Raw genomic sequence first — 26781 nt, forward strand, 5'->3', positions numbered from 1 at the left:
ATTCTCATGCCTGTACAGGACAAAATCATGAGGAGCTCTGTGTATTAAGTCATATCACTCCCCAGGTTTACCTATATGAAGGGGAAGCAGGAAGACAACACCTACAAATTCCCCCACCTTTTTCTAATCACAGAGCTAGGCGAACAGCCCCTATCCTGGTACCAGTCCTGATGGGACTAGGCCGGGACTATAGCCGGATCGGCTGCCATAGGAGCTTCTGCATTGATAACTGGAGATATAAACTTCAAAACCCTAAGTAAACAGATTGATCAAGATCTTCACGAGTTAGAACAATCTATCACCAATTCAGAAAGTTCATTAGATTCCCTAGCTGAAATGGTGTTACAAAACCACAGAGGTCTAGACCTCTTATTTTTAAAACAAGGAGGATTATGTGTGGCTCTGGGAGAAAACTGTTTTTATACAAATCATTCAGGGGTAATTAAAAACAGCATGACTTTGGTTAAAAAAAAAAAAAGGACAGAGAACTTTGTAAATCGTCAGGAAACTGGTATCAAAATCTATTCTCTTGGTCCCCCAGCTAACTACTCCAGTAACAGCAATCTCAGGACCTCTAATTCTACTCATCTTGGGACTGACAGTGGGGCCCTGAATTCTCAATGCCTTACTTAAATTTATCCACCAGTGCATTTCTTCCGTAAAACTGATGGCCTTGAGAACTAGATATGATCCTATCCAGTCATAAGAGTCTATGATTTGACTCTGTAACTAACAGCAGTGGGGAATGAAATGGTTAATGATTTAGCCAGAGGGGAGCCATTAATCAGGTGCCATTTTAGCTTTCAAGCTGAAGGAGGTTCATGAAAGGGTCTGGTTCCCATAAAAAACTAGGAAAACAGAAGGAACCAAACCAGGATATGGTTAAAGGATTGTGTTGTGTTCACTCAGGCTTATCGCTAACAGCCATTGTCTCGCTTCTATTCCTGGGCTAGCTTGCTTCGCAAAGATTGCCAAACAGGATGTGGTTTTTGCCTTTATAAATCCTGCTAGAAGTTAGAGAGGGGCTGCTCTGAGACCCAATGACCTGTTGGTCAGGGCAGTTGCCAGCTAGCTAATAAAGACTCTCCCTTAAAGTCCTTCTTGGGTGGTTGTGCCTCATTTTACCTCATAACAGACGGAGGTGAATGCACCATGCACTAGGACGGTAGCAGCAGAGGTGCAGCAAAGCCGATTCCAGATTTATTCTGAATATAAAAGATTTGCTGTCAGCCTGGATATGGACTGCATAACAGTGAGCATCAGTGGTGTTTCCAACATTCAACCTTGGATCCAACTCCTTACCAAGGAAGGTAGGAAGGTGGAATTTTGGGAAAAGGCAGATTTGGAATAGGGGAATTACAAGCTATGCTTTGCACCTGCATATGGGGCATCTGGAAGCTGTCCACAGACGGCTGCCCATTAGCCTAGAGTTTGGGGAAGGTGTGTGTGTGTGTGAGTGTGTGTGTGTCTGGGTGTGCGTGTGCTTGTGTGCCCCTTAGCTGGTAGTGATCAGCATGCAGGTGATCTTTGAAGCTGGAGATTTGAGTGAGACCACCTAGTCCACCACACAGGTCCCAGATCGAGGCCAGAGGCTTGTAACAAGTCAAAGATAAGATGGAGCCAGCAAAGATGTTTAAAAGGTAAGAGTTTAGACAGCTAAGAAGAAAATTAGGACAATGCAGCGTTCTGGCAGCCTAAGGAAATGGTTTCAATGGAAAGGGAAAATCAACAGTGTCAGATAAGACAACATGAAACCAGGGAATTAACCACAAAGTTTAGCAGTGGCCATTGGTGATCTCTACAAGAGAAGTCCCAGTGGGATAGCGGAAGTGAACCCAATTGGAGCAGGGCTGGAAGAGATGAGGGAGAAATGTGTTAACGTTGAGTACAGATGACTCTCTAAAGGCATTTCTGAAAAGGAAAGTGAATCAGAGCAGTTGAAGGACAAAAATGCAGTTGCTTTTTACTGGAAGAAATCACAGCAGTGAACAGTCATAGGAATGACTGCCCCAAGAAGAAACAGCTCTGCGGCAGAAGGGCAGAAGTGCTGGGCAGCACACTTGTACAGGGAGAGCGCAGGCAACCAATCCACTGAAGCAGTGAGGGTGTCGGTGCCCCCAGGTCTCACAGCTGGGCTGAGGCACACGCACAACCTAACAGCTTGGTCGCATGGCACCACAACCACGACTTGAGGGAGCTCAGTTAACCGGTAGGTCAGTGGGTGGGTGCGATGTTGTGGCATCACTGTCACAACTTCCCAACTTCTCAGTGAAATAGGATCAAAGTCATTAGTTGACTGAGGAGGAGCTGGCATTTGGAGGAAAAAGAGAAGCATGAAATAGTTCCTAGAAAGAGCACTAAGAACAGAGTATTACTTTTGAAAGTGAGACATAACTTAGGATAAATTGCGCAGACTTTGCTAAGTTTTGACACTTGTATATGTGTTAGTCAACCTTTGTCACTGTGACAAAATACCTGACATAACTGAAAGGAGGAAAGATTTATTTTGGCTGTTTCAGAGGTATCCATTACTGCCAACTCCATTGTTTTGGGACCCAAGGTGAGGCAGAACATTGTGGCAAGAAGTGTGTGGCTGAGCAAAACTGCTCACCTCAGCAGAGAGGAGGGACAGGGAAGACAGGGAGAGGAAGCGGGGAAGATGGGAAGAGAAGAGAAGAGAGTGAGTAGGGGAAGTTGCCAGAGACAAGGTATCCCCTTCAAGTCATGGTTCCCAGTCCCCATCTCCTAATAGCCCATTCCCAAATCATTTTCTAAGGCATTTTACTCCTGCTAGTGTTCTGCTCCATTCTGTTCTTTTCCTCCAAGTTCTTGAAGGCAGACATCATACATCATTCAACTGTCATACTAACTACAGTTCAAAAAACAAGACAGACACAACCCACATGGGCAGGAACATCACCTCAGCCCCTTTTTTGATATATTGGTTCCTGAGTACTGTGTTTGCAATGCGTGGCTGCAAACTGGAGGGGGAACAGGGAGACTAACAGCCAGTTTCTGAGCATTGCCATACAATTCCCTTGAATCACAGATCAAATATGCCTATGGTTCAAATAGCATTGACCCCACCACCACTGCATTTTAAAAATACATAAAAGGTGCACTTGATTGGGGAAGGGAATGAGGGATTTTTGAAAACAATTTAAACATAGAAACAAAGAAAAATGAGAGGGGGAGAAACCCCATACAACTCTTTCCTTTCTCTCCGGGTCATATGGTCAATATGTAAAATGGCTTTTGGTTTTGCTCAACTCAAAGTCTCTACCCAAAGGAGACAACCCTGTGGAAGCCTCAACATTTTGCTCTTGCAGTGAAGGTGTGGGATGTAAGCAGTATCTTGCCTGTGGCACAGAAGAGGCTTTATACTCCTTTCAGTGAGCAAGGTCTACAATTCAGGTGGGGGTGGGGTAAGAAGAGGAGTGTTCTCTGCAGCGCTACTCTCATGTTTAAAATAGGGGCTATATTACATGCAACTTGAGTTCATTATTTTTCTTACATAATTCTATTAAGTATCTGGATGGTTTACATATGCTAATATTGCATATTTCTGTAATTTTACTGTTTTTATTTTTGAGATGGGGTCTCCCTTATGTTGCCTAGGTTGGCCACAAACTTCTGAACTCATGTGATCCTCCTACCTGGGTCTCTCCAGTAGATGGAACTATAGGCATGTATCACAGCACCTGCTTCACATTTCTTTAAAACAATCTTGGAACAAAGCAAAAACAAGCAATATCCCCTTCCCCCAAAAAAACTAGGCTACAACTAACATTCTCTTTATTCAAGTTTTGTTCTTTCAACTCAGAAGGCAAATGACCACATAAAAAGGGAGCATTTAAAATACATACACATAATATTGGTGGGTTTCTAAGGTGTTGCTGTGACAGTAAACTGACACCCACATAACCAAGGGTTCTATTCAGCCTCAACAGTTAATTCCTATGCCTTACTCATTATGTTTCTTCTAAGGTACTGAATTATTTTCATGTACAAAATGAGGCACACATACAAAACAGACAGGAATGAAAACATTACATACTATCTCTATACCCGAAGATAGATACACATACACTTTTATCTGTATGCTATCTTAAAGCCAAGATGTCGTTGGGGATTACTTGAAAGAAGCCCTTAGTCATACAGCTGTTTTAAGAACTGAGCAGTAACAAGCTGAAAAGAACATGTGACAGGTAGCAAATTAAGACACAAACCAGCTTAAACAAAGACGTTAGAGAATCTCCACAAATGAGGTTTTAATAATACTCAAGTGGTAAGACATTTTAGTTTTTTCCTTGATAATGACTGAACAATTAACATTTTAAAGGAGTACTTTCAACATAATTGAACTTTACAATGTAAAAACAATGTATCAGTAAATAGCTTAATATTCTCAATCCTGAACATGAAAATAAGTAGCTAACTTGAGAAATTTTTTAAAGTGCCAGTGTTATATAATGGCACTAGCTTCCTGTGTGTGTGTGTGTGTGTGTGTGTGTGTGTGTTTGCAAACACAATACAGTGTATAAATGTCCAGTGTTTCTTTTTTATATTGTATTACAAAGTCATCAATTCGACCTAAATTCAACAGAATTTCGCCAATGCAGAAATGACATACCTAGGACCAAATCATTTGAGGGAAAATTATTCTCTATTACTTGTACGAGGGGAAGAAGAAAGAGTCTACAGTAATTAATAGTTGTATTAAATGTTGAAATAAAAATTGTTTACATCTGAAATGACCTCTTTTTTTTTTCTTCAGAGAACAGGAAAAAATAAAAACCTAAAACATGGAGCTTTAAGGCTAGCTATACACAAACTTCACATTGGCATTGTTCTTCAGGTTTCACCTCAACTATAAGTACTTTATTGTTTAAAAATTAAACATAATTTCTTAATAATGAACAAATGCACACATCGTACTATGACCACTTGATAACTGGTCACATAAAACTCAAATAACGATTTGTCTTCAATTTCTGAATAGTAAAAATAAAGCAAAAAGGTCTTTTCTAGTAAACTTCTTTGAAAACTCTTTTAGCGCAATGTAAAATACAGCAAAACTACACTAAAACTTTAAAAAAATTCTATGTGAAGGGAGTACTTTCTGAACTATGGGTATTAAATACTTATCACTATTAGTTAATAACAGACCTGGATGCTATCCAACCAAATATTATGTTATGGAAAACAAGACAAAACACAACTGAAAACCAAGCGGGGGTAATTCCTCAGTACGACACACAGAGTTATCTGCCAATGAAATGAGGGTAATTGTTTTGGTCAATTTTGTTTCGTTTTACAAAATATTTAATACAATTCATTTCAAATTTCATAGAATTTTTAACCTTTTGCAATATCTGCCTAGATGTCTTTGTTAAAACAACTGTGCTCCAATGACTTTATGTAAAGATCTACAAATTCTTTAAAAATTAAAAAAGAGAACTAAATTAATATAATGAAGATATATGCCCAATTCAAAATATTTTCCTCCCAAAGAAAACAATTCATATAGATATACATTACTATGATGGGCATTACATTTTAAAATGCTCCTATAGGACTACAATTCTGAGTGAAGGTAGGGCTTGCTAGCAAGGACCTCTTTTCAAATATGAGAAAGGGCTACTACAAAGTGCCAAATCATGTTAACACTGAATCCTATGTCAAGCATTTTTTATATACATACTGATGTTTTAAAATATATTTTAAATTATCTGTTATCATTTAGGGAAATATTGTTGAAAAATAAAACCACCAGAACATGCTCCTCTCAATTTTGGTAGCTTGTGTTTGGCTTTCATTTTTAAAACAAATTCTCAGATTTTAACTGATGGGTTTTAATACTATATGGAAATTCACTTACGGTTTCTGAAGACCTACACAGTCCATTTTCCATGAGAACTTCTAAACTGTCACTCAAACACTACCCTTACAATATACCATTACCATTAAATACTTGAATTCTAGTCCTCTAAACTTCAATCTTGAAGCTTTAGCTACAAGGGAAAACCAGGTTTGTAAGTGTTCAGTTCTCTGAGATTTTATAGCAAATTCCCAGTGAAATACATTCCTATGTTAAAAGGCCAGCTCAGCCAGCTTCCTTTTGGACAAATAAAACAGACGTGGTTTTATTTGCAGTTTTGCTCTGTAAACAAAAAGCTTTGGGATTTACTGATGGAATATAGGAAAAATGTGCTCCTTACTCCTTACCCACTGATGCACTAACCAACATGACGGGTGTTCTAAGTCTTCTCTAATGCTGTCAACCCAAGATCACAACTGCATCTGCACTTAATAAGCATCTCAGAACTTCCTCAGTCTAGCAAGATGCAGTAGTGTTGGTGGTGATGTTCTATAAGATTCATGATCTTACATGACACTTTTGGCTAGTGCTGACAAAAAGAGTTGTATTGGAGGAGGGGGGAGACTAATGAAAATCTTCATTTATTCTTTTTTACCATTCTAAGTAAAGACATGCCCCTAACAAGCACAAAAACCCAACTCCCAATGTCGATCACTAGGAATATTAAATTATCAAAATTAAAAACAATTTCCTCACCTAGCACAAGATACTATACAATATTACAAACATAGACACATGAAAAAAAAATCAGGCAGTAGAAAATGTACAACAGCTTTGGTGTTATACAAAATAACTTCCAAAAAACGATTGACAGTGAAGCACAAAGTTCATGTTTTCTTACCACAGATACTCCACTGCTGATTTCTACTTGCTTCCTTTTAGGTTCTTGGTAAGGTCTTAACAGCCAAGAAAGACAGAATGTACAGTTTACTTAGTGAGAACTGCAAGGAACACTGTGAACTGTGGTCCACAAGACGTCACTGAAGTCTCACCTGTGCACAATTGCTTTGTGGCACATTTCCTGTCGAGATCACAGCAGGTCCAAAATAAAGTGACAACCAGATTTAATAAATTAATATACAATTTGTTTAAAGATGTACAATGCACATTCTGTTTAATCCAAGGTTTTAGGGCATCAAGGGAACTTCTATTTACACATGTACAGATCTCAGACAGCAGTGATGTCGGCAGATGCAGGGAAGAGCAGCAGAGCCTTATATAAGCACTGCTCTCTGAATGCTGAGGACACAAGTCAAGTACATTTAACTTAAAAACAATGCTGAGAGATCACGGGGGAAATCTCCAAAGTGAGAAGTCCACAAAAAAGGACACGTGAAGGCAAGGGGAAGGTCAAGGAGTTGAGACAACCATTTATTCTTGGGATGACTGTGGAGGTGGCCCAGCTGTGCCTTGCTTGCCAGATTTCCGCTCATAGTTCACCAGTCGCTGCCCCACAAGGTATCTAGGTGGTACAAACAGGGAGGTTACTTTCATGTATGATCTCACATAGGAAACACTCTTCCAAAGAGCAGACAATGATACTTTTCTTTGTTTGGCATAATGAGGACTGCATCCTGGGCCTCAAGCCTGTTATGAAAGTACTCTGACACTTGACCTACACCCTCAGATCTTTTATTTTGTTTTTGAGGGAGGGTCTGCTAACTTTGCCAATTGGCTTTGAACTGTCAAGAGTTTCAACCTGTCAATAGTTCAATGATCAAAGGGAAGTCTAGAATGAGAACCAAAGCAGACACCTTGGAGAGAGATAAGGGTTGTGGGAAGGCATGGGGCAGCAAAGGCTGGCAACATGCCCTCTCACCCCATGCTGTACAGCAAAGGATGCACTAGTGTCTTTTGTTAGAGGGTCTCATAAACTCAAGACATTTGGGAGGCCAGAGGGGGTACAGTAAACAAATGCAGGGGATATATCTGCTAAGGTTCACATTTTACAAACCAACTTAGTGTTGAGATCTGAGGAAATCGACTAGAAATATGATCATCAGAAAGCTGGGTAGTGAAAAACCAGGACATGAAAAACTCTCGTTCTAGAAGAAAAGGAGAAATCATGGGGGTGAAAGGAAAGATGGCGAGGCAGTAAGTTTGTATGAGTGATAGGAGATGGTGGCCTATGAACAGAAGAGTAAATGCTCCTAACTTATGTGATATCGTAATAGGGAGAAGGCAATGGCAAAAGGGACGGAGCTGTGAAAATAGTTACTGATGTTGGAGTGACAAAGTTGGACATCCTCTGCCAGGAGGTGACATTTCCCCTATGGGAAGAGCAGGAGCTGCAAAGGGTCTCACTGAATGTGAGCAGATGGCCTGGACACTGGCTGGCCCCTGGAGGACAGCAATGAGCTTTGGGGCTGGGCATGAGCAGATCAGCTCAGAGGTGTGTTCCGTGAAAGCATGCATGTCTGTGGTGAGGAGAAAAAGGAAAAGTGGGCCTATACATAATGCACTGCAAGAAAACTGGGGACAGGGAGCCTCAGTTTATTCATCACGCTATGTGACTGCTGTCAGAAAGGGAAAGCATACAAAGCCCCATGAAAAATGCCTGCTATGTTTTAGGGGTCCTTCTCTATGCTGACTTTCACCCATCACTTTCTGTCAGTGCATGCAAGCCTCAAGAGAGATTCTGGTGGCTTATGCCCAGTTGCTTCACATGTCACTTCCAAAAGCGCACTGATCTTACTTCTTTATCCATCATCTCAGTGTTTAACCCTTTTCTTTTGTCTTATCGAGTCTTTGAAGTTAACCATCTTACCCCACTGGTCCCAACAAACCACTGCTTAAAAAGAAAACCAAAAACAAAGCTGAGCATTTTACAAATGTTTTAAATGACGACAATATACGACATACTTGTGGCGCTATGTGATACATATGTAATCACCAAACGTCAATACATGCCAAGTACATGGACAACACTGTAGCAACGAAAAAGCAAAGAAATAAAAAGCAGGAAAGTGATGTTAATTAATTTCCCCAAGACCAAAAGTAATTCAGTGGCAGAGAAACAAGACCCTGAATCTCCCATTCTCTCAACCCACACTCTTGTGCTCTTCAACCCACTTCTCTCTTTGCACCTCCTACAGATCAAACACTCAGAAACAGCAGATATACAACAGACCAAGATAAGCCAAAGAGAAGAGTGCACTGGGCTACAGGAGATACAGAATGACAAATATATGGGTATGGACCTCTGGTGAAGACCAAGAAAGGGAGGAGTCTGAGATCAGGCAGGTAACAGACGTAAAGAAGGAAGGAAGCAGGCAGAAAGCGCTGGAGGGTATGTCTTGTTTGGAATTCTGTCTGCAGTATTACTCCTGAGCCAAAACAAGTCATATAATAAAAACTGACTTTCATCACTGAAAATACTCCTTTTTTCAAAGTTAATAGTACATTATACTCTGCCTAAGAGTACTTGCATTTTTTTTACTCTCAGTACACGTTTTGGAGAAGCTTTGAACAATTAAAATTTCTTTCTTAATATTTTTACTTTTTATTTGCTTATTTGTTATTATTATTATTATTATTATGATGATGATGATTATTGGCAGTACTGGGGTTTGAACTCAGGACCTCATGTTTGCTAGGCATGTTGTCTACCACTTTAGCCATGGCTCCCGCCGTTTTTTGCTTTTGTATTTTTTAGGTAGGGTTTCAAGTTTTTGGCCAGGTCTAGCCTTAGACTGTGATGCCTCTCATGCAGCTGAAGTTACACGCAAGCAGCACCACAGTCTTGTTGGTCGAGACGTTTTGCCTTGAACCATGATCCTCCAGATCTCCACCTCCCAAGTAGCTGGGATTACAGGTGTGCCCAAATGTTATACTTAACAGTAATCATTGGCTAAATGTAGTGGTACACACTTGGAATGCCAGCATTTGGGAAGTTGAAGCAGTAGGATCATGAGTTTGAGGCCAGCCTGGACAAATTAGCAGACCTTGTTTTTAACCATCCCCACCTCAAGAAAAAAAAAAGTTTCCAGGGTAAATAAGGTGACTATAATTTCTTTCTTTCTCTTTTTACAGTACTAGAGTTTGAACTGAGGGTCATGCTTGCTAGGCAGGTGCTCTACTGTTTCAGCCCTCCACCAGCCTTCTTTTGTGTCTTGTATTTTCAAGACAGGGTTTCATGAACTATTTGCCTGGCTGACCTCAAACTGAGATCCTCCTGATCTCTTCCTCCTAAGTAGCTAGGATTACAGACATGAGTCATGGGCACCCAGCAGCTGATGCTATAATTTCTTGTCTTAAATGGCCCTCATACAAGTGAAAGTCAGAGTGGTTAATAACATGATGGCTCCCAGGGAAACTGGAATGGATGGTCATAAACTCACTTTCTTTACTAGACACCACCAAATCAGAGGAGTCAGTTCTCTCTTAGGGCATGGAAGTTCCAAGAGCTGTTATCACAGGAAGGTGTTTTCCTTGGCTCTCCCCAATACCTCACTGAGACCAGGTAACATGGTTTTCAATGGTTTTCTCAACACAGAGAGCCCAGGAACACTTTTGCTGAAACTTAGAGCCTCTTGGTGCAACAAAGTAATCTTATAGTTGAGGTTGTAAGAAGGACTTATGTAAACACTGCTAGCTTCTAATGGAGACATCTGATTGTTATGTAAAATTACGTAATATATTGTTAGGTCAAAACATTTAAAAACACACTGAAAAACTAATGAGCATTAAATAAATTTTCCCAAACCAGCTTCGTATCTTTTCTAGCTCAAAAAATAACTCTGTATTCCCTGTTTCTTAGGCCAACAGAGTCCTTAATTCCACTCTCCTCCTTCAACACTCTCCTGCTAATTCTTCTTCAAGATATACACAGAATAGGAGAACTTTTCTTGAGGTCTGTGCATGTCAAGTCAAACTAAACCACTGAGCTACTTTCCCAGCCCCCAAATTAAGAACTGACAAACACCTTAACAAGAGTGGCTAAATGGAATTCTAGACTTACTTGTCATTTTTAATATGTTCATAAAGGCGCTTAAACTGGCGGACCTGGAAGGACAAGATTCCCATCAATACCACGACCATCAGTAAAAATGGGTAAATCCGCCGGTGGACTAAGTTTTGCATTTCCGCAGTAACACCTGTAAAACCAAACAAGGAAAATTTTAAGTGTTATATTGCTATGGTTTGGATATGGTTTGTGTTCCTGAAGGTTTGTATATTGGAAGTACTGAGAGGTGGTGGACCTTTTAAGAAGTGGGGCCTAGTGAGAGGTTAATCAGGTCATTAGGAGCTCTGCCCCTGGAAGGAATTAATGCTGATCTAAATGGACTGAGCAAGTTCCTGAGGCTATCATAAAAGAGTGAGACTGACCCCTGAATCTCTCTGGTTTCCCACCATGTGCTGCGTGTGCTACCACCATTGTGATGACATCCAACCACGAGACCCTGAGCAGATGCCAAATTTACGGGACTACCCAATTTTGGTCTTTAAGTCTTAAACTATGAGCTAAAACTTCTTTTCTTTAAAGTACCCAGTTTCAGGTATTTTGTCATAGCAAAATGAAAGGGACTAATGTACATGAAATAATAATGAAATGAAATATATCTTTTCCCTAGGAAGGGGGTCTGGGGTACAATAGCACAAGCTTCCATGATGAACTGCTTAAGGCCAGATCTGTCAGATTCTTACAACCTGCATGAGCCCTTTCCGACCCTCTTTCAAATGAAAGGTGTGGATGAGATGACTGCTAATGCTCCTTCAACCTCAAATGTGCTAGACTCTACAAACATTTCAGCTACATCATAGTTTGAAAAACCAAAAAATAAAACTGTGCTTATATGACGAAAGAACTATTCCTCAAACTTTTAGAACATGCAAATATTTTTCAACTTTTACTCTCAAAGTTTTAACTCTTCTTTGGGGTGGGCAGATTTACAATCAGATGAAGTTTTTGATGGAAATCAGAAAACTATTATCCTCCACTAGAAGATTCCAAGTGTTGCAATCTGCTATAGTGGTGCTCTGATGCTGAGCTTAGAGTCTGAATTTCCTCTCCTTGAAATCTAGAATTGTGGCAAGATGCTCAACCTCTAGGAACCTCAGTGTTTTCATCTTTAAAATGGAGCTGATACAACATCTTTAAAAACTCTTCTAAGAATAATATATGAAAATTACATAAAGCACCAAAAGCCAAAGAAAGCTTAAAAAACCCACTTACTACTCTTTCCCTCTCCAATAAAGTCACAATGAAATTTGCAATAATGCAAATATGAAAAGGATTATGTATGGAAACTCAAGTGTGAATTCTCAGTATCTTTTTTGGCGGTACTGGGGTTTTGAACTCAGGGCTTGCCAGGCAGGTGCTCTACTGCTTGAGGAACGCCTCCAGCCCTAAGATCCTCCTACTCTTACCTTGCATAATCAAACCAAACAAAAGTATTTTGAAGCTATCTGTTTTAGGTAGGTTTAAATTTGCAAGTAAAATACCCACCTAGTAAAGGAACAACACCAGAAGCTATGACATACGGTGCACAGAGGGAAAGCAAGAGCACGGAGATCACTGGAGCTGCCAGCTTGCGGATGATATAGTGGAGGTCAATGTTCCGGATGCCATTTGCATAGACCTAACAGATTGAAACAAAAAATTAGAGCAGAGAGACAAAACAAATTCATCTAGATTAATATAGCAATCTACTGAACTGAAGCCACAGTGAACTCAATCTGTCAACCCAAAAGGATTCAAACCAGTTATTTTTTTCCTAAGTCAAGGCAAACTCTAAAGCACAAACTTAAACCTTGAGGTCAGATGTGGTGGTATACACCTGTAATCCCAGTGATTGGGAAGATCTTGGTTCAAGGCCAGTCCAGGCAAAATGTCAGCAAGACACCCATCTCGACAAACAATCTGGGTGGGGTGGTTCACACCTGTAATCCCAATTTATCACTTCTCTAAAATTTTACTATTTTTTGTTGAAAACACTGTATAGGCAGAGATTCAAAGACACCTCTTTTCATTCTCATGGTATAAATTATTTTTCTTCCTCTATTGTGATAAAACAAAACTGCCTTCTCTTAAAGAGAAAAAAAGCTACATGTGTACATTAAAAGAAAATAGAGGAAATTAAGAAAAGTAGAAACATGAGAATAATTCTATTACCCAAACATAATCATGATCGATTTTAGCATGTGTCTCTGAACATGATTCTGCATACCTGTTCAATTACAGTCTTCAGCCACCACTGAGGACCCATCAACGTTATAGCTGCAATGATTTTGGCATGCAGGACCCCAAGTGCCCAGTCCTACGGTAACAAAAAATATATAACATTTAGGTTGTAGCAACAAACCCAGCAGAGAAACTGTATAATTTTCTTTTATTATTTTACTTCAAAACAGAAGTTCTGCAGGACTTTTAACAATTTTGCAGAAGATTAATATATAACAAGTTTGATCAAAATTCCCAGCCAGTGACCACCAACCCCTCTTCACACCAACCACATCTAAAGTTCTAAGAATGGCACACAAAGTCCTTCTGATCCTAGTCTCCTGTTCATCTTTTAAATATATATATATATATAAATAAAGAATATAAGGGGGGTGAAATGACCCAAGCATTGTATGCACATATGAATAATAAAAAATAAAATAAAATAAAAAAATAAAAATATATATATAAGTGGCTCCACCTGAAATCCTAGTTACTTGGGAGGCTGAAAACAGGAGAATCAAAATTCAGGGTCAGTCCAGGCAAATAGTTTGAGATAACCCATCTTCAAAATAACCAGAGCAAAACAGACTAGAGGTGTGGCTCAAGCAGTAGAGTGCTTGCTTTGTGAGTGCCTGCTTTGCAAGCATGAAATTCTGAGTTCAAACCCTACTCCCATCAAAAAAAAAGATACACATTTAAAAAATAACACGTTACCATTGAAAACTTACACTTTTTGTTTTGAGCCAACACCTTACTAGATAGCCCAGTCTGGCCTCAACCATCTTACCTCAGCCTGGGTGTACCAACACACCAAGCTCAAGATCGGTGCTGGGGTCTGAACTCAGGGCCTCACACTTGCTAGGCAGGTGCTCTACCACTTGAGCCACTCTGCCAGCCCTGTTCTGTGTTGGGTATTTTTGAGATAGGGTCTTGAACTATTTGCTCAGGGCTGGCTTCGAACTACAATCCTGATCTCTGCATCCTGAATAGCTAGAACTGCAGAAGTGAGCTACTGAGCCCAGCTCAAGATCTATTCTTATGTAAAAGTGGACCCATTCCAGGGAAGGTGGGAGCCTTTGTGACTGCTATTTCAAATCCTCATCCCTCTCTGGCAGTAACTAGTATTTTCATACTAATTATTTGGTACACACTCTCCATGTTTTTTCCCTTTGCATTTATCTGCATCTATACATAAATGCTCCATTGTAAATATGTGTCATCTTTATATGGATTTTGCTCATACTGCTTATTCTCTTCAACTGTCCTCTGTTCTGAGGTCAATGTTCCAATTTACTTGTTTGATGAAACAGTCTTCAATCCATCTTCACATGGGGTGAGAAGCTGAATTCTTGCATATACTTAAACATCAATGTTCATTCTTCCAGGTGAATGACATAATGACATTTTGTCTGAGGCACAGGAAGTTTGCTTTTTTGTCGTTTTTACCTCACTTCTCTATAAATTCTCTTCTCTCTTACAGTTATCAGTGCTACAAAGTTCAATGGTGATATGATTTTTCTTGACCTTGTAAGATTTCTCTTTATTCTTAGAAATGTTACCAAGACATGCCAAAACATGTGTTTTTCTTTCAATCTCATCTCATCAGGTATTCTCTCATCAAAGCTGATGAGCCAAGCCAGGCACGGTGGCATACACCTAAAAGCCCAGCTACTTAAGAGGTAGGAGGATCAATAGTTCAAGGTTAGTTTGGGCAAAGTTATGAGACTCTGTCTTGAAAATAAAAAGAACTGGGGTGTAGCTCAAGTGGTAGAGCCCTTGTCTACCAAGTGCGAGGCCCTGGCTTTACTCCCCAGTATGTCCCCCCAAAAAAGCTGATTAGCCCCTTTAACGTATAGAATCAGATCTTTATTTAATTCAGTTTTTCTTCTACTTTTGTTGCAACCCTACCTCACATGTCTTTCTCCTTCTAGAAACCCCATTCTCAGTATGTTAAGACTCCCAGATGTTCTCCAAGGAACAAGACACTTTCCTAACACCTCTCTCCCCTCAATTCCTTCTTCTTCAGTTTTGCTCTATGCTTTACACTGACCTCTCAGGTCTCCAAACAGAGCCTCAGTTGTGACTGTTCTTGTCTTCATTTATCTGCTGAATTTCTTGGAAATCCATGCGACATAACTCCACAGTTGTGTCCTGCTGTTACATGTGCACATACTGCACTCAGTCACCTGTGGTTTCTTCTCTCTGGAAGCTCATGGCTCTTCAAGCAGGTCTATCACTGGCATGTGTTCTGCCTGCCTGGCCTGACCTTTCTGTGACCACTGAGCCCTTCTTAGTCAAAGCACTTGATTTCCTCTGCACAGTTAGACCTGAAGAAAGCTCAGGTCTAACTGTGCAGTCTTTTACTGCTTCAGATTTTTGGGATAACAGCCAACAGTCCTTACTGAAGAAAATGGAGCAAGCCCCTCTGCTTTTGCTGTACCCTTCAAGGTTTACAGGCAGGGAAGATTAAACTCATCAATTCAGCTTGGTCTTGGTCTTTTGGGAGACACTAGAGTCCCCCAGATTGCTGAGGTTCAAGCTTTTTCAAGGCCTAGTGCTTTGTAGTCCTTCTCTCCAGGACAGGATAAACTACACTGGGCCTTCTGCTAGGATTCCAAACAAGCCCAATCTTCCACAGATCTGCAACTGCTTGCCATAGGAAGGGCAAGTTGCTTCCAGTCAGAGATGGAGAAAAGATACTGCTCTTTCCCCACAACTTAAAGGTTTAATGCAGAACATCAAGGATGCTATGCTGTACCCATCCATCTACAGCTTGTGTTTTTCTCCTACACAGAGCATTCTGAGCCATCTGTATCAAAACAAATTAACTCCTTTAACCTTTTCAGCTGAGCTACATCTTATTTAGACATTTTCTATTGATGAGCATTTAGGTTGTGTCTCATTCTTCTGCTGTTAAGAAAAACGATGTATAAGTGGAAGCAGCCTTGCTTGTACTTCCCATGCACACTCAGATGTCTCTCTACAGTAAATTCCGAAAAGTCAAACTGCTGGATCATAATATATAAGCATTTTTAAAATTTAATGATGTCAAAGAATTCTCCAAGATGGTGATATCACCACTGGGTACTGTCCAGATTACCAAGAACACAAGTATAAATGAACACATTGCTTTTGTTTTTTATTTTTTGGTGAAAGGTTCTCACTAGGTAGCCCAGGCTAGCCTCAGATTCCAGATGCTGTTCTGCCTCAGCCTCCTGAGTGCTGGAATTATAGGCATGTGTTACTGCCCCCAGTCTTGTGTTTATTATTTACTGCAACAAGGAAGAACACTTGTCATGAGGAACTTCAGGCTTCTCAGGGTTAGAAAGAGCTTTTATAGAATTTTAGCTTGTGCGCGGAACTGGAAGGCTTTAAGGAAGCAGGACTTTGGTCTGTATCAGATGCTATTAGAAAGCAGAGTAATCTATGATTATCTAGAAAAATGAAGCATTAGACAGTCATGTTAGCAGGCAAAGGGGAGATGTTTGATCATTTTGTGGTCTGGATAATGCTCATATTCTGTGTTTAGACACAACTATACTCTTCTTTTTGTCTTTCTCTATCATGGTCAAAGAGTGGCTTCGTATGATGTTGTAAAGTTCTGTGAAACTGTTCTCATGTTCATCAGGAGATTGATTGAGAAGATGTAAGTTAGTCCCTTGATGTCACTGCAGCACATTTTTATATATGGATATAAAATCTCCACTTAAAGTGGAGATTCTCCATCTAGAAGGTAGAAAAAGGGAAATATGGTCCAAGTATTTTCATTTTCTGGAAACATACTGTTATGTGTGTGTATGTATGTGTGTGTGTGTGTGTATATATATATATGAAGATACTATCCATTCACCTCATGCGTAGTGTTATGATTGATCAGTGACTACGTCAGTGTAGTGTCTGCCTGACACCACCCACTGAAAACTGTAAAGATGTGTTTCCTTTGGGTCTATTAATTTGTAAAGTGATACTTTGCCACGATTCAAATAACCATTTCTCCATTGTACTGGTGCCAAAACATGTCTGACAATTATTCTCCAACCAAATAGCAGGTCTATACTCCTTTGTCTTGAACCTGGACCAAACTTTGTGACTTGCTTGTATGCAGCAGGATGTAGCAAGAAGTGATGTTACGGACTTTTTAGCTTCTGCTCTGTAGAGACACTGGTCTCCTTGAACTGCAATGTTAGAAGTCCAGGGATGACAAGGAGCCAGGGGTTCCCACAGTCGGCATCAGCCCTCTTACAGACTCCAGTCACAGCTGTTAAATCATTCCCAGTCATCCAACTTTGCAAGAAATGGAACAGGGACAAACTGATAATCTCTCACTTAATTTCTGACCACTATACTGTCTGTACAAAGTGGTTGTTCTAAGCAAGTATACTGTGGGGAAACTTATTACATAGCAATTGTAACAGAAGACCCATCAACCTTTCACCTCGTGGATCAACATCCATTGGTAATTCTTTCTGGAATTATTGTTAGGTATTATGCAAAACACAAGTGCTCTCATTCTGATACTCCCTCTACCTTTATTTGCTGCCATTATTCTGTTAAACACACGCGCATGTACACACATACACATTTTTCCTTCTATTACTGATGTTATTTTGGTTATCCTACAATATATATACTTCTACAAAGGCCTAATATATGGCTATTTATTTCCCTTCATTACTCATTTCTGTCACCAGTTCTAGTGTAGGAACCAAACTGGATTTGATGTAGTTCCCCAAACACTTCTGTCATACTTCTAGGTCTGTCCATTGGCTCCTTCCTGGACTATATTTCTTCCTTTCTTACTCACTCCTCTGTACTCTATTAATTAGGTAGGCTTAATTATTATCTCCTACAGAAAACCTATATGGAGTTCCCAAACCTAGGTTAAATACTCTTCTACATCATGCCCTATCTCCTGACTGTACTTCCCCAAATAACACACAGACCACCTGTATATCTGTCAGCTTTCTCATCAAAATTTAAGTTACTCAGGAAGTTCCTAAAGTAGCTTCATTTTTACCTGGGTTACACACTACAGGGTCTGGGCGTATTAAAGCATTTGAGTATTTTCTGTTACTTAAAGTAAGTGGAGATTTTCATCTAGAAGGTAGAGAGAAAGGGAAATAGGGCCCAAATATTTTCATTTTCTGGAAAACATACTGTAATATGTTTTTTCAACAAGGCTGAAAAAACTTTGAATGATTAAAACCAATGCCTAGCTCTTTTTTCTCCAATACCTACAAGAACTTGAGATCTTAATTTTATTAAAAACCTCATGCTTTTAAGTATAACAGAAAAATTAAACTTCTTTCTCCAGGACCTTTAAGAATTTCACTGAGACCTGCATGAGTTCTATCAGGATCCTCTTTTAAAATGAGCCTAACACTTTAGTACTTTTGAATGATTATTTCCTGAGGAAATAAACTGTCCATCACTCATAAATACTAAAGACTTAAAACCAAAAAGAACAAAATACTCTAGTCCAAAAGTGAAAAGATTAACACATTAGTTTACATCTTTAAATACTGAATAAGCCTAAATAAATAGCTTGTGACATTTTAGCCTATACGGTAAGCAAAAAACGAAGTTATAGACCTGCAATTTTTGAAAGCAATAAGACTACAAGGAAATGATTTAAACAATCATTTTACAAGGCTTCCTAGAATAGAAAGAAAAAAAACGTTAAGGAGTCTTTCTAAACCAACTGCTTAAAATCACTTAAAAGAACATTGTTCTGATTCCAAATATTTTACAAAATATCATGAGGAAAAACATGCACATACCTGCCATGGATAAAAAAGGGGAGTCTGATCCAAAGGAACCCTCAGGGGAGCAACAATAACCAGCTCAAATAGGAGTCCCAAAAGGAGAGGGACGACCCCAGCCAGCAGCACTGCGACTATCAAAGTCTTCATTATCTATTAGGAAACAAAAGACCATGTTGCTTAAGAGCATCTTTCTGACTTTTAGACAAACTCTTTATTATTCCATTTTCAGTTTTATTTTTCCTCTTTGACCTGATGCCTAAGAGTGCAGCTATATTACTTTAAACAACTTACACATATTTTCAGGTTACAAGATTAAATGAAATTTCTTGCATACAAGAGTTCAAACTATAATGAAAACCTGAAATTACTATGCATTGTCACTATAAGGAATTTTATAAAAAGCAAAAAATTAGGAAAGCCCCCCCCCCCAACTCCCATTTCAAGCAGTAAGTAGGGTACGGCAGTGCACGCCTGTCATCCCAGCTATGCAGAAGGTACAGGTAGTAGACTGAGGGATTGAGGCTCAAGGCTGCTCTGGGCAAATGTGAGTACCTATCCAAAAAATGAAAAAGACAAATAAAGTAAAGTGGCCTTGGATTCTGATGACCTTCAGGTCAGTGAGTATAGCTGTTTCAACAAGAGACCAAATATATATGTGGAAGACATAGTACCTGCTTCTTCACTTGGTAATATGTGGTAATATGGAAGAGTACCAAATAAAAATCAGAATTAGTTGGTTTCTGTACTTTAAATATAATTATCTCATTATCTTATAAATTAAATAGCAATTAAGCCCCTCTGCTCATAATATACAATGAATCTCTCAATGCAAAACCGGATACTAACATATACAAATGAATAGGCATGAACAGTGATGTGAACACTTGACAGTCACAGCAATCATTATACATAGATAGTAAGCACTACATTCAGATTATCATCTTTAGTCCTTTTTACTCTACATTGGTGAAATCAAATTTTTTTAGAATAATTTCCATTATTTATTATACTTTCACATCTCTAAATATAAATTTGCATGATTTCATTTCATTTATTTATTTATTTACGTGGAACTGGGGTTGGAGCTAGAGCTTCACACTTGCAAGGAAAGCGCTTTACTGCTTTACAATGGTTCTCATGTGAAGTGGAAGGCTATTATCTTAAAGGAACACTCCTTCTAATGAAAAATATAAACTCTCCTGAAAATGACTGGCATAATCAGGAAACAAAAGTGAAAAAAAAAAAAAAAAAGATTAAAGAAATGACTGGGAAAATATTCACTACTATCAGAAAAGATCACTCTCTTATTACAAAAACCTACCATGAGAGACCACTCTTTAACTTTCTGAAAGATCACTCTGCGTCCCTGAGGCATCCATGCCACCAGCACTGTCACTGCCCTGATGGTTAGCCAACAAACATAGAGACCACAAGCAGCTGTGTAGAGTTCATGGATTTTGGCAGTTCCTGTCCAAAATGACATTAACCAACGGCCAGCAAATACTGAAAATAGAAAGGTTGGTAAATGAGACGTGTGGCTAGGAAAGCAAACTGCAATCTTGATGTTCTATTAGTATTTTCACATTAGAAAAAGAGAGAAAAGTCCACTCTTTGGAGTATAAAATTATTTAATTAAGACACAACAAAACCATAGAAAATCAGTGGACTTAACTCTTGATTTGCCATGCCAATTACTTGTAAGGCTTGAAAGGACTGTTGGTTTGTTTTTTACTGCCAACTGAAATTATTGGGGTAGGGTGGCCCAAACAATGTATACACATACAAGTAAATGTAAAAACGATAAAATACAAAGAAATTATTGTGCACGTAAAGGATAAAAAGTGGAAAATTTCTTTTATTTGTGCTATCAACACTTTTAATATTTAGGAACATTACACATTAGAGTAATTCCTTCTAAGTGGCTCATTTATCAGCACAGAAAACTAAGTTTTAAAGTTTTACTAGCATACAACATTTATACAAAATACATTGTGATATTTATGTATGTGCTTACAATATATCTTAGTTAGATTTACCCCCTCCATCATTCTCCTTCTTCCCCACCTCCCCTCCTTCTTAAAACAATTTCAACAGTTTTCATTCTTCTAATTTTCAAATATGGGTACAAAATACATCCACCATATTCACCCTCATTCCCCCTCACCTCCCACTGGTGCCCACCCCTGGAAAAGACCTATTTTATACTCCTTCCCTTCATTTTTTAAAAACTAAGCTTATTTTAATAAGGATGGAACATTTCAAAGTACAATAATCAAAGAATACCACATAAACTTTCTTAGAACAAATTAAGACCATCTAAATATACTTGAACAAAAAAGACAGATTTGAGAGTTGCCTAATAGTTGTTCTACAGTGAATCTACATGATGATTATTTTTCAGTAAATCTTGAGAGAACAAGACTCAAAATTGTAGTAGTTTGGGCTTTGTTTTATTTTTTGCTATGATGGTCTTCCAAAATACAGTAGTGGTATTTTTGAATACCTAAAAAGAGCTGATGGCTATGTTGAGTGTTTTCCATACATTATTCCATTCATCCTCCATCAACCCACTTACCTAATGTAGACATGACCTCCACTATAAAGACTAAGAAACCAGGATCAGCAACAGAACCTTGATCAACCAAAATTATAAAGAGTAAAGTTGAATTTGAATGCCTATCTACATAACAAAGCTAATGCTTTTGACTACTGAACCACTGACTGACTACACTGCTTCTGAATCAAACTAGTTCAATAGTCAAGTCTTACAAGCAATAATGCTGATAACCACAGACTTTGTTCAAACTTACAAAATAGCCTGGGTGTAAAAACTCTTTCACAGACAAAGATTAGGCGGGAAGAGTGTTTGCTAAGCACTGCAAGGCCCTGGGTTCAATGCCAGCATCACAAAAAAAAAAAAAAAGAGAGAGAGAGAGAGGAAGACAATACATGAAAATGTTAACACGAATTAAGCATACTTGCATGCTAATTTAAAGATATCGAAGTCATCACTGATAATTGTTTGCTTAGTGCTCTACATGTTTCTTTGTCTTTGAGGTTTTTGGATTTGTTTTAAATTTAATGGCTATTTTCTATTCTATACTTCACATACTTCTCATCAAAAATGTGTTTTTGAAAAGCTGGGCACAGCAGTGTGGACCTGTCTATTCCAGTTACACTGGAGGCTGTAGGTAGAAGGACTGTGGTCCATGCTGGAGCAGGAAAAAATGCAAGACCCTATTGGAGAAATAACTAAAGCAAAAAGAGCTAGGGGAGTGGCTCAAGTAATAGAGTGCCTGCCTAGGCAAGCATGAGGCCCTCAATTCAAGCCTTAGTACAGTCAAGGAAAAAGAAAATCCATTCTGTAATATATCTGTGAAGAAGTACTTTACCCCTAAAATCAACTCATAAACTATAACTTGTCTACCTATACTTCAGTATAAAGGAGTAAGAAGAAGGATCCTACATGGATCAATAACCCAAATTCAACTGAGTATGAGAGGATAAATATTTCAAGTTTACATTCGATGAAAATCACATCTCTGCAAGATATAACTTTAGAAAGAATTTGGATCTTGACAGCTGAAATCCAGAATAAAGTCATACCTGGTAAAGTAAGGCAGATGAGGCTGGCAATCAGTAATGTTATACACATGAAGACAATCAACAGAAATATCTGCAAAACATAAGAATGCATAAATGGTTCATATGTCCTCAAGGTATTTAATGACATCCCTTAAAGAAGTAACACAATCCTCCCATTAAAAATAAACTGCCAATGGCCACTGAAGTACACTTCTGCAAACCCCAGTACTCAAGAGGCAGAGGCAGGAGGAGTTTGAGACCAGTTTGGCCTCAAACATAGCAAGACCCTGTCTCAAAAAAAAAAAGAGAGAAAGAGAGATAGAGAGTGAGCAAGCCTATATTTCTATTTCCAGGATATCTTCATTTTCACATGGAAAAAAAAGGGGGGGTGGTTTAAAGACATGGGGCCTGTAGCTAATGATACCCTAAGCCCAAAATAACCTGAGCAAAACAGACTGGAGGTGTGGTTCAACTGGTAGAGCACCTACTTTGCAAACACAAAACTTTTCTTTCAAACCCCAATCTCACCAGAGATAGAGACAGAGAGAGAGAGAGAGAGAGAGAGAGAGAGACAGAGACAGAGAGAGAGAGAGAGAGAGAGAGACAGAGACAGAGAGAGAGAGAGAGGCAGACAGACAGACCAACCAGCCTATAGACAAACAGAAACAAGGCCTGTTGACAAGACTGGCCTTAAACTCCTGGGCTCAAGTGAATCTCCTGCCTCAGCTTCTTGATTACTTGGGACTGTAGGTGCACACCACCGTGCCCAGCAAATGGAATGTTTTCTTTTAGATAAAATTACCTATAATTTAGAGCAAGATGAAAAGAGGTGTCCATTTTCATGTAATCCAATATATCCGTAAGTAACAAGCAAACATATTTTTTACTCAGCATAAAAATAAAACATAATTGCCCTAAATTAAACAAAATATTATAAATAAAAATATTCACCTTTTAAATTAAATAATAGTATTGTCCAATTAGAATGTTCTGTGATGGCAGAAATGTCTAGCTTTGCACTGTCCAACAGAGTCATTATGATCACATGTAGCTACTGAGCATTTCACATGTGGTTAGTGTGAATTTTTATTTAATTTTCATTAAACTTGACTGTAAATATGTAACTAGTGACTTCTGTACTGAGATAAAAGGAAAATGTACACAGAGGGGAGAAACGGTTTTCCTGGGCAGAAAGGCAGCACTCCACTAGTACACCTCCACAAGACCAGAGAGCATAGCTCTTGTAGAAAAGACAGAGAAAGACAGATGATTAAAAAAAAAGGATGGCAGAATGGCTCAAGTGGAAGAGCACCTGCCTAGCAACAGGAGGCCTCAAATTCAAATCCCAGTACCATCAAAAAACAAAAACTCATATGGAACTGTCAGCTTTGACTGCCTGAAAATCCTTTAGTGATTGTCTCCATGTGCCATGAAGTACTTTTACTTATAAGACCTTTTTTGTCACTGGAGAGCTGAGTGAAGACTCAGTAAAGGATAAAAGAAGCTCACAATGAGGTCTGCTTTTAAGATTAAGAGACAAAGGAAAAGAAGACCTTCAGGCTCCCCTCAGGGTTATCAGCAAAGTCTTCTAGAAGAAGCTGGTGCATCAGAACAAGAGATGGCCCTCATGCAGTCAAAGTAGCATAGAACATGACACAGGGAGTGTCAACTGGTGCACTCTCTGATTTCTGCCCATTCAAGAGCCCCATCTCTCACTGCTCCCTTTGTGCTTCACCTCTCCCCTGCAGACACCCCACCACATCTAATGTGCCCTTTCTTGGCATATGCCTGGGCTGCCCTTCGTACTCTGTTTTGTCCTTCCTGTTTTTTTTTTCTCTGCCTGACCTCTCAGCTTTAGAACAGTTCAGGTATCACCGTCTCCATGAAAATTCCTTTGGGTTCATTCAACAAACCAGTGGCCCCTGACTGAAACAGTCACAGTATCCTTTGTGAACATCCACTGTGAAATCCAATTCTGGCCAATTTTTTTTTTTTTTTTAAATCTCCCCAAGCAGTTTGTAAGTTTTTCCAGGGCAAAGACTGTATGTATATTCGCTATATCTCTCACGGGCATCAGAAACATCATAGACACTGAAGATGTGTTCGCAGAATGACAATGAATAAACATATTTGACCCACAAGCAATCTACAAAAGCAGTATGATGACTATTTTTACAATAAGAAAAGTAGAAAAGAAACTGAGGCTGAGAGGTTAAATAACCGTTCCAAGTTTCAAAGTGATCTGTCTCACAAGTTCATGTTATTATATGAAAAGATATTTAAAACTTAACAGACCAAATGTCCATGGAGGATGACTTCATTGTAAATAGAAAGCAGCTTACATTTCTGACAAAATTCTGAATCAGAATAATCACTTGCTAGTTTAAAAGATCAAAGAATAAGTACTTTCTTAACTAATCTGGTCTTCAGTTTCACCAGCTATAAACATGAGATTACCTTCCACACCTTGCCATGGTCTGAGTGAGATTTAAAGTGGAGAAAAACATTAAAATGCTCATCCCAGTTCCTGACACATAGCTGAAATGTTATCAATGTTAGTTTCTTGTTTACTCTAGAATCTTTTTTTCCCCCCACTCAAATAGCAAGGAGCAACAGCCAATGGAATCCCAACTCTGACAGACTTATCTGATCATTTACTTATGTTGCATCATGAGGGTAATACAACAAAGAGGTTTTCTGTTGTTGTTGTTTTGTGATACTGGGGTTTGAACTCAGGGGTTTGAGCAAAAGACAGATGACTTGAGCCACATCTCCAGTTCTTTTTGCTCTGGTTATTTTGGAGATAGGGTCTTGCTTTTACTGAGGCTGGCCTGGACTGCAATCCTATTTTATGCTTCCCACCACAGCTGGGATTATGGATGTGAGTTACCAAGCTCAAGCTTTTTTGCACTGATATGGGGATCATGCAAGCTTTTTTGCCCAGGCTGGCCCGGCACCAAGATTCTTCCTATTTCTACCTCCCTCCTAGCTTCGGATGACAGGCACATGCCATCACACCCAGCTTCTGGTTGAGATAGGGTCTGATGAACTTTTTGCCAATCTTAGCCTCCCAAGTAGCAAGAATTATGGGTGTAAACCACCATAATCCTAAGAGACTAGTTCTTACCTAGCCCCTGGGAAGTTAACTTTTTATTTATGTATTTTTAAATCCCAGGGATTTGAACTCAGGGCCTCACACTTGCTAAGCCAGTGTTCTACTAATTGAGTCACACCCTCAGTCCAAAACATGAGTTCTATCAGGAAAATGTAAGACATGTCTACACAGTACCAATACTGAGCACTAACTTTTAACAGCAAATGAAGGAAAACGCTATTTTTGGCTCAGTCTATATAGTACTTACCCTGAGTGGAAAATTTAAAGGCCGGCGGTAAGGCTGAAAGCCTACAGGACCTCCCTGCTGGAGTATGGCTTGGTGGGCTGCATGCAGGCCTTCCCCCACAACAGGAATAGCATTATTTCGAGCATGCTGGTTATTGTTCACTTGTTGATTTGCACTGTTCTCATTTTCTTCCTGGTCTCCCAATAAATAGGAATGAAGATCCCTGTGCAAAAATTACATCAGTGTAAAGCTTCACTTCAGGTCAGAATAAAAATGGCATACGTGAAATTTACTTTCTTAGTGTTTACTAGCAAGCGTAAAAAATGTACATTTAGAATCTGCATAAAGCATTAGTTCCTCTACCTGGTCTAAATGTTGGTGCTTGCTTCAAATTAAGCCTTTCTTACGTTTGATGTAAATTAACTTGTAAAATAACCTACAAATTCAACTTACTTTGTTTTCTTCAGCCAGTATCTGAGAAGAAACCAGTAACTTGAAAAAAGTACAATGTACAAGATACTCTATGTCAGGAACTTCAGAGGGGAAAAAAAATCTTTCTTCTCTCCCAATGACTGCTGTGTCTACTGTGATAAGGCTCAATGAAACCCTCCAAGCTACAAATAAGTTAAGGCACAAATGAGACTAGGAGAGAGAGCAGTTCAAAGAATGTATATTCAAATGTAACCAAATCTGTATTCTGTGTTAAGGAATCTACAGAATGTCAAACATTTTCTGAAAAAATTTAAAAAATTAATGTAACTTTGTCACTAAAAAATTAAGAAAGCAAATCAGAGAAGAGCTCATTTACCAGGTTAGAATCTCTAAAATAAAGCTGAGCTAGTTTGTTTATAAGGCACTGATTTTTTTGCATTTTTATTAGCAATATATTAATTGTGCAATAGTGGGTTTCTTTGTGACCTTTTCATATATGTATATCATGAACTTTGATCACATTTACCCCCTCCCGATTTCCCTGTTTGCCCTGTGTAATAGCATGAAAGAATGCAGAGGGACACCAAACTTCCACATGAAGGCAGAATTATG

At 39.0% G+C, this 26781-nt stretch overlaps 1 protein-coding gene across 2 annotated transcripts in view; it reads right to left on the reverse strand.

Moving 5' to 3' along the window:
- Window positions 1–3778: 3778 nt before the first annotated feature.
- Marchf6 (membrane associated ring-CH-type finger 6) overlaps window positions 3779–26781 on the reverse strand; it is a 68583-nt gene continuing 45580 nt past the window's right edge. For both annotated transcript variants that reach the window (XM_020176863.2, XM_074077735.1), the window contains 8 exons: window positions 25759–25960; window positions 22418–22487; window positions 20133–20314; window positions 18827–18961; window positions 13051–13140; window positions 12330–12462; window positions 10842–10977; window positions 3779–7343 (listed from right to left, as the gene is read on the reverse strand). In XM_020176863.2, coding sequence (XP_020032452.1) covers window positions 7253–7343; window positions 10842–10977; window positions 12330–12462; window positions 13051–13140; window positions 18827–18961; window positions 20133–20314; window positions 22418–22487; window positions 25759–25960 — 1039 coding nt within the window. In that variant the 3' untranslated portion in view covers window positions 3779–7252. The remainder of the gene's footprint in view (window positions 7344–10841; window positions 10978–12329; window positions 12463–13050; window positions 13141–18826; window positions 18962–20132; window positions 20315–22417; window positions 22488–25758; window positions 25961–26781) is intronic.

This window comes from Castor canadensis, chromosome 6 (assembly GCF_047511655.1).
Source record: "Castor canadensis chromosome 6, mCasCan1.hap1v2, whole genome shotgun sequence".
In the NCBI taxonomy this organism is placed as follows: Eukaryota; Metazoa; Chordata; class Mammalia; order Rodentia; family Castoridae; genus Castor; species Castor canadensis.